This window comes from Hyla sarda, chromosome 3 (genome assembly GCF_029499605.1).
Source record: "Hyla sarda isolate aHylSar1 chromosome 3, aHylSar1.hap1, whole genome shotgun sequence".
Lineage (NCBI taxonomy): Eukaryota > Metazoa > Chordata > Amphibia > Anura > Hylidae > Hyla > Hyla sarda.
The window spans coordinates 83895624-83904986 of record NC_079191.1 but is presented as its reverse complement, the minus strand read 5'-3'; the positions used below and the strand labels follow the sequence as shown (position 1 = coordinate 83904986).

At 45.3% G+C, this 9363-nt stretch overlaps 1 protein-coding gene across 1 annotated transcript in view; it reads left to right on the top strand.

Moving 5' to 3' along the window:
- The first annotated feature begins 809 nt into the window (after positions 1 to 809).
- Positions 810 to 9363, top strand: part of GRK7 (G protein-coupled receptor kinase 7) — a 50717-nt gene continuing 42163 nt past the window's right edge. Inside the window, exon 1 of the mRNA XM_056564466.1 lies at positions 810 to 1650. Within this exon, the coding sequence (XP_056420441.1) occupies positions 1045 to 1650 (606 nt within the window). The 5' untranslated portion in view covers positions 810 to 1044. The remainder of the gene's footprint in view (positions 1651 to 9363) is intronic.

Genomic DNA, 9363 nt, shown 5'->3' with positions numbered 1-9363 from the left:
TTAGTTATTATGCGATATTGAAAAATGACAAGCTTTTAATCAATAGTTCCTGACATGGACAGAGGTGTCAGCAGAGAGCACTGTGGTCAGACAGAAAGGAAATACAAAAAGAAAAGAACTTCCTGTTGAACATAAGGAAGCTTATAAGTACTAGAAGGATTACATTTTTTAATAGAAGTAATTTACAAACCTGTTTAACTTCCTGGCACCCGTTGATTTAAAAAAATAAAATGTTTTCCAGCGGAGTAACCCCTTTAAGTTTTGGAGCAATCTCCTATTTCTATCTGGGTGCTTATTTTTTGTCTATGAGTATAGTATGTTACAAACTTATTATTTTTTTTTTGGGTGCATCATGCAGCATATTTGCCCACAGATTTTGTAGCTGGGCCAGTAATCCTGCTACAAATCCTCGATTTGCAATACATCTGGTGACCAGGCATTTCAAAGAAGTCTTGCAATCTGGCAGGGCATTCCTTGGATGAGCATTATTCTGATAAAACAAAAATAAAAAAATTCCAGTTGGAAGCCCTGCCATGAGATGCAACACATCAGTGTTTGACTCCGGTCGGCTCATTAAAGTAAATGGAGTGATGGGCTGATCCGGCTGGGGTACGGGAGAGCCCGGTTTTGATCCGGCAGCCGTATGTACAAAACGTGGTGTGAATGCAGCCTAATAAAGGATTATATAATTTTAATATGTTCCATTTCACAACTTTTGCATTGCTCCTCTCTCCCTTGTCCTTGTTCTAATGTCCCTCTGCCTATTGTAACACTCCTTGCTGTATGTAATCAGCAGCTATACATAGCATGCCAAAAGCTCCTTACTGCAGAGAAACCTCTTACCAGTCACTTTCCACAAATGGTACAAGCAAAGGGTCTTAATGAAAATCCCTCAGTAGTATTTAATGCTAACTCCGGCAGCCGAACCTGGTCACAGTTCCTGTGGAGATAAGAAAGGGAACAACAAGGCAGAGAGGGGAGAAGTCATTGGTCCTGTGACCTCTGTGTCTGCAGTCAGAGTTTAGCCAAGTCTCCGAGGCAGCCATGTGTGACATGGGAGGACTAGATAATCTAATAGCTAACACAGCTTACTTGCAGGCCAGAAAAAGTAGCGAAGGAGATCTGAGAGAGTTACAGAAGAGGCGTAAGAGTCTGTCGCTACCTCCCAAAGACTCTTGTCGCAACGAAATTAAAGACTCTATTCCCTTGGACTATCAAAGTATCTGCGTAGAGCAGCCGATTGGCCGGAGACTGTTCAGAGACTACCTAGCTACAGTGCCGGAGTACCTGCTGGCTCAGACTTTTCTGGAAGAAATCACAGACTGGGAACTGGAGGAGGACTCCGCCAAGGATCAATTGTTACAGAGCTTGGTTAGCAAAAGGTTCAAAGATGATGCTGAGGGTCCGTTGCCTTTCTTGAGTGCAGATATTACAAAAAAAATCAAGCAGGCACAGCTCAGCGAGCTCCCACCATTGCTCCAGCTTTCTAAGGAGGAGGTAAATAACTACCTGAAGGAGGCACCATTCCAGGACTTCCAGAACAGCATCTGCTACGACCGATTCCTCCAGTGGAAAGCCTTTGAGAGACAACCAATCACACACAAGTACTTTTATGAATTCCGGGTGCTGGGGAAAGGTGGCTTTGGAGAGGTATGGGCACTTTTTATGGTTCTAGAAGAAGGATGTGTTAAGTACTTTTGATAATACCAGAGTTTAAGCACCTATAGAACACTTCTATTAGGAATGCAGTGCTGTAACTTACTCATAAACCTGCATTAAAATTCTAATCTATATGTGATCTTGTGCAACATACGGTAAGTTGGAAGTATGCAAGAGCATTGTTGGTTCACCTACTTCTCACCCCTACAGCTGGCTCAACAAATAGGACATGTAGTAAATGGCCATAGGCTAGAGGTAATGTATTTGCATGTTAACAAACATTGACTCCTTCTGTAGGTTCAGTCCTTGAGATGTAAATTTTAATGCAATTTTTTGTTAGGATGTTAAAAATGTGTTTCAAGTCCATGAAAAAGATGGAGCACTCACCAGGTCTTTCGGGGTGAATCAAGCTTCTTTATTCATGTGAATATGCTTGATAACATGGGTACACGTTAGGGAGAGCAGGTAGACAGGCGGGGGAGAGAGATAGGGCGACGGTCCGTATTCGCGCTCGTAGCGCTTCGTCAGGCCCCTCAGGGGCCTGACGAAGCGCTTCGAGTGCGAATACGGACCGTCGCCCTAACGTGTACCCATGTTGTCAAGCATATTCACATGAATAAAGAAGCTTGATTCACCCCGCAAGACCTGGTGAGTGCTCCATCTTTTTCGTCTTTTGCATGGACTTGTTACCGATTCATTATATGTGAGCACCGAGAGGGTCTGAACAGCATTTATACCTGAGTGCCGTGGACGGCTAGACTTCAGTGCCGGGTTTCTCTCTTTATTAGGACTGTGTTAAAAATGTGTTTGATCCTTTTTACCAATAACTATTTTATGCTACAAAGCCCTTTATAATAGTAATTGTTCCAATAATAAGTTTACAATGTGTGTCCCATCAAAGGTAAATATAGGATAGTTTTTTTCACCAATATACAGTAACCCCCCCGACCTACGATGGCCCCGACATATGATAAAATTGACATACGATGGCCTCTCAGAGGCCATCGCATGTCGATGTCAGCATCGACATACGATGCTTTTATATGTCGGGGCCATCGCATTAACTGCTATCCGACAGGGCAAAATGCTTAAGCTGCTGTCGGATAGCAGTTTAAGCATCCCTGGCAGGTTCGCTTACCTATTCCCGCTGCTCCGGGTCCACTTCGCGATCCTCCGGTGTCTTGCGCATCTTCTCCAGGGTCCGGGCCTCGCTTTCCGGCGTCGTTATTACGTCACTACGCACGCCGCGCCGGCGCAGCAGCGTAATAACGTCACCAGAAAGCGAGGCCTGGACCCTGCAGAAGATGCGGAAGAAGCCGGAGGATCGCGAAGAAGACACCGGAGCAGCGGGACAGCATCGGGAGCCCCTGGGACAGCATCGGGAGCGGTGAGGACCTGGTCCGGAGCGACGGGGACAGGTGAGTACAGCTTCCTATATTTTACATTGCACGGATCACTCAACATACGATGGATTCGACAAACGATGGGTCGTTTGGAAGGAATTACCATCGTATGTTGAGGGACCACTGTAATCTGGTTAGGTTGTCCGTCACACACCCCACTATTGAAATACTATCTGGCTTCTGTAACAGAATGTTGCCATATATTAATTGGTGCCCCCATATAATTTCCAAGGTCCAGCCCTTTCATCTGCATTTGGCACCTATAAAAGAGAGAAGCTTTGTATTACTGTGTAGTTGCATATACATTAAGTGTAGAAAAATAGATCTGTTGGGATATGGGGGAAAAAAAAAAACAAGAAACATTACAATATGCTGGGAACACTATGGGCTTGAACAAATAAACGGTGACTAATATGAATATAGGAAAACGAATGTATTAAATGGAAGGTTGATCCCTTCTGACCAATCACCAAACACTGGAAGCAGTTCCTTCTTTTCTTCACATAAGATTTTCGTTATCGTCAGAATCCCAGCCTTTGTCTGTCCAGGCATGCTGGGAGTTGTAGTTCCGCAACAGCTGAAGGCTCACTGGTTGGAAAACACCGATCTAGCTTGTGGAAATTTCGTATCCTGTATTTATAGATAATACACTTAATGCCTCTATTACCGTTTGTAGGTACAAATAAGTACAATTCAATACAATAACAGGTTTCAAAGACTAACCCTATAATGGTCTTGTTGTGGGGCTCCCACATTAGAATGAATAAGCTATTGTAAAAAATTAGTACAGTGATAAAATTCAACAGTAGAAGTTATATCCTTGGATTCATCTCCTTGGATTCATCTCGGCTCTTTATTTTTACTGTCTCCAGAATGTGTCTACTTGGTCACCCATGGCCACTCTTTTTAACAGGTAATTGTTGACTTGTTCACCGATACAGCAGAGATAATTAACGTAACGCATCAGCAGCGGAAGCGCAGACGCCAGTCACTAGAGCGAGCGTTGGCGCATCTGCAGCTTGTAATACCTGCAGATGCGCTATGTGTGACCCTACCCCAGTAGAAATCAAGCAGTATAGGTTGCTGAATCCCCAGGTGAACACACTTACCTTTTGACTCAGTCAATATTTGGTCAATATGAGCTTTTGGGACTAGTGAGATTGTGGCTGGACAATTGGCATGCTTAAACTATGAGTATACAAAAGCCTATAACAGGCATAGGCAACCTTCGACACTGCAGATGTTTTGGACTATGTCTCCCATGATGTTTTGGCATAGGAGATGTAGTCCAAAACATCTGCAGTGCCAAAGGTTGCCTAGGGCTGGGCGGTATGGCCAAATATGTGTATCGCTGTATTTTTTGTAACTTATGGCGGTTCCACGGTATATAACGTTATTCCCCCCCCCCCCCAAATTGATTATTAGCCCAGTGCTGCACTGTCCTCATCGGGGTACTAATCGGGGTCACCCGCAAGCGCTGCTCTCCTCGTCCTCGTGTTTGTTGTGGCCGCCGGCGCTGACACTCTATAGCTGTATCCCTATGCCCGGGCAGCAAAAGGTAAACAAAGATAAACTTTAACACATGTTCCTACGTCGGCCTTCCTGGTGACATGAACGTCGGTCAGCCGTCAGCCTATCACCGGCCGCAGCGATGTTCCGCCTCGGCCGGTGATAGGCTTAGCCCACTGTCATGTAAGAAGCCGGCTACAGTGCGCTCAACCTATCACCGGCCGAGACGCAACATCGCTGCGGCCGGTGATAGGCTGATGGCTTTCTGACGTCCCATTCCCTGGGAAGCAGGTCCGGACCGACGGGGAAGGTGAGTTAAAGTTTATTTTGTTTACCTTTTGCAGCCCGGGCATATGGATACAGTACAGAGCAGTGGTCTTCAACCAGCAGACCTCCAGATGTTGCAAAACTGCAACTCCCAGCATGCACGGACAGCCAATGGCTGTCTGGGCATGCTTGGAGTTGTAGTTTTGCAACATCTGGAGGTTGAAGACCACTGGTATAGAGTATCAGCGCTGGCGGCCGCAACAAACAGGGGGGTGAGGAGGGCAGCGCTTGCGGGTGACATATGTGAGTAGTACCCTGATGGGGACAGCGCTAGGCTAATAATTAATTGGGGGGGGGGAGGGAGAAGCAGAAAAGCCCTCGCGGGTCACATATGATTAGTTCCCTGAGGGGGAGGGGCCAAACCGGCATTGCAGTATGGGGAAAAATTCATATTGTGCAGCACAAAAATTTTGGTATTTGGTATGAACCGGTATACCGTCCAGCCCTAGCCTGGCCTATAATATAGTGACCTCTAATATTCTTAATCAAAACTCAGACAACAAAGAGTGGGCACTTGACTCTTGAATCAAATTGATGCAGAAGCAATAAAAGCAATGCGTTCTACCAGAAAAAGTGCTGGTAAATCCATGACATATTGCGTATTAGCTTTATTATCCTGAGAAGACACAATTGTTTTGGGTTGTTCTGGCAGATGACGCAGCCGATGTATATGCCGCTTAAGATTTTCATATCTGACTTCATGTCTAGTTGCTATGTAGTTTGCTTGTGCTACTTATTCCAAAGGATGACAGGATCATTTCTCACCAGGTAGCCTATTTCAGGCTGTCTCAGTAGAAAAGGATTGTATTAATGGCTCTCTTAATTTTTGAGCTATAACCTTAATATACAGATTTGTGTACATTTTTATTTTTTACCATTCCTTATATAGGGCAAACATATTCTACACACAAGCATTGCCACTATTCAGCCCTATCCCAAATGGGACTTACAGTCTAATTTTGCTACCTCATGCACATGCATACAAGAGCAAGAATCCTAGTGTAGCATTGGCTGAGGGCTTCCCCACCGACCTTGTCTGAGCTGATCTCGAAAATTAATAATATCATCCATTTAGAGAAAGGAGTATATACTAAGCGAAAAGCTATGAGGAAATTTGTGTACATTTGGGGCCCCTGGATACATAGATACTCCTGGTCTACCCTCTACCTACTTAAAGAGGTATCCTATGGAGGGATATGTAATGGGAAAGGGTGTCCCTAGGGGGACGATAGTACTGGTTGATCCGTAAGTTATGGATAGTCTACCCAGACGATGGTTCTCCAGCCATTTTGCTCTTCCCTTTGTCTGTCTGTCTGCTAGCCCTCCTGGCCTTCCATTCTCTTTTTTATTTTCTTCCTCCGTTTGTGAGTTTTGTGCCTCTGATCTGTTCACCCAATGTAAGTGTCTTGGTTTCATTTGTTGTTGGTGCTCCTTGCTCCCCAGATAACTGTACTGTCACGATGCCGGCTGGCAGGTAGTGGATCCTCTGTGCCAGAGAGGGATTGGCGTGGACCGTGCTAGTGGATCGGTTCTAAGTCACTACTGGTTTTCACCAGAGCCCGCCGCAAAGCGGGATGGTCTTGCTGCGGCAGTAGTGACCAGGTCGTATCCACTAGCAACGGCTCAACCTCTCTGACTGCTGAAGATAGACGCGGTACAAGGGATTAGACAGAAGCAAGGTCGGACGTAGCAGAAGGTCGGGGCAGGCAGCAAGGTTCGTAGTCAGGGTGGATAGCAGAAGTTCTGGTACACAGGCTTTGGACACACAAAACGCTTTCACTAGGCACAAGGGCAACAAGATCCGGCAAGGGAGTGCCTGGGAGGAGGTCAGATATAGTCAGGGACCAGGTGGAAGCCAATTAAGGTAATTGGACCAGGCACCAATCATTGGTGCACTGGCCCTTTAAGTCTCAGGGAGCTGGCGCGCGCGCGCGCCCTAGAGAGCGGAGCCGCGCGCGCCAGCACATGACAGCAGGGGACGGGAACGGGTAAGTGACCTGGGATGCGATTCGCGAGCGGGCGCGTCCCGCTGTGCGAATCGCATCCCCGACGGCCATGACAGTGCAGCGCTCCCGGTCAGCGGGACCGACCGGGGCGCTGCGGAGAGAGAGACGCCGTACGCGCTCCGGGGAGGAGCGGGGACCCGGAGCGCTAGGCGTAACATGTACTGCCTGCTGAAGTTATTGTAGCTCTGTGTTTGTACTTTCCCCATTTTTGTTTTCGTCAAAAATGCATTATGGAACCTTGTTTATTACAATGGGGGGAAAAAGTATTTAGTCAGCCACCAATTGTACAAGTTCTTCCACTTAAAAAGATGAGAGAGGCCTGTAATTTCCATCATAGGTATACCTCAACTGATAGACATAATGAGAAAAAAAATCCATAAAATCAAATTGTATGATTTGTAAAGAATTTATTTGCAAATTATGGTGGAAAATAAGTATTTGCTCACCTACAGACAAGCAAGATTTCTGGCTCTCACAGACCTGTAACTTCTTTAAGAGTCTCCTCTGTCCTCCACTCGTTACAGTATTAATGGCACGTGTTTGAACTTGTTATCAGTATAAAAGACACCTGTCCACAACCTCAGACAGTCACACTCCAAACTCCACTATGGCCAAGACCAAAGAGCTGTCGAATTGACACCAGAAACAAAACTGTAGGCCTGCACCAGGCTGGGAAGACTGAATCTGCAATAGGCAAGCAGCTTGGTGTGAAGAAATCAACTGTGGAAGCAAGTATTAGAAAATGGAAGACATACAAGACCACTGTTAATCTCCCTCGATCTGGGGCTCCATGCAAGATTTCACCCCGTGGTGTCAAAATGATCACAAGAACGGTGAGCAAAAATCCCAGAACCACACAGGGGGACCTAGTAAATGACCTGGAGAGAGCGGGGACCAAAGTAACAAAGGCTACCATTAGTAACACACTATGTTGCCAGGGACTCAAATCATGCAGTGCCAGACATGTCCCCCTGCTTAAGCCAGTACATGTCTGGGCCCGTCTGAAGTTTGCTAGAGAGCATTTGGATGATCCAGAAGAGTATTGGGAGAATGTCATGTTGTCAGATGAAACCAAACTAGGACTTTTTGGAAAAACACAACTTGTCGTGTTTGAAGGAGCAAGAATGCTGAGTTGCATCCAAAGAACACCATACCTACTGTGAAGCATGGGGTGGAAACATCGTGCTTTGGGGCTGTTTTTCTGCTAAGGGACCAGGACGACTGATCCGTGTAAAGGAAAGAATGAATGGGGCCATGTATCGTGAGATTTTGAGTGAAAACCTCCTTCCATCAGCAAGGGCATTGAAGATGAAACGTGGCTGGGTCTTTCAGCATGACAATGATTCCAAACACACTGCCCAGGCAATGAAGGAGTTGCTTCGTAAGAAGCATTTCAAGGTCCTGGAGTGGCCTAGCCAGTCTCCAGATCTCAACCCCATAGAAAACCTTTGCAGGGAGTTGAAAGTCAGTGTTGCCCAGCGACAGCCCTAAAACATCACTGCTCTAGAGGAGATCTGCATGGAGGAATGGGCCAAAATACCAGCAACCTTGTGTGAAAACCTTGTGAAGACTTACAGAAAACGTTTGACCTCTGTCATTGCCAACAAAGGGTATATAACTAAGTATTGAGATTAACTTTTGTTATTGACCAAATACTTATTTTCCACCATAATTTGCAAATAAATTCTTTATAATTCAGACAATGTGATTTTATGGATTTTTTTCCTCATTATGTCTCTCATGGTTGAGGTATACCTATGATGTAAAAATAGGGTAGAATATACAGTTCAATGATATTGTTCTTGATTTGTTTCGAACCCAGAACCCGAGTACTGCAGCAATGCAGAGCAATAAGCAACTTTATTGCCTATGTGCCTTTTATCTGTATTATGTAGTATGAGGACATGTAGCCTAAAAAGCACTAGCACTAAAGAAACAGACATGAGCCGCTCGGAAGCACAGCAATTCACAAGGAGAGAAGATGGGGCCGGCCAGCATATAGTGACTGAGGAGCGCTGCAAATGTAAATTTGAAGGCAGAGTACATATAAAGTAAATGAGAGAATACACCCGAACATAACACTCAGAAATGCTTCAGTACTTCAATTCTTTGAAGAACCAATTTGACGCACATATGACATCACGGGTGGAGAAGTAAAAGCTAGAGCTCGAGGGAGTGGCAACGGCTTCATTTCACAGGTATACTGCCTATAGGCGTGATCAAGCGGTATACCCATAAAATAGAGCCTTCACCGCTTCCTGGAGCTCTAGGGAGTGCTACGTTAGGGTATATTCTCTCTTTTAGTAAAAAGTACTAAGGTTTATGGTTTCTCTACGTTAATGGATTATTAGTTTGATGACCGTTACATTTATGATGAACCGATTTATAATAACAATAAATCTGGGTTTATAGTCCTACTGCAAAATCTTTTTGCCACTAAGAATTAAAGGACACGGCCC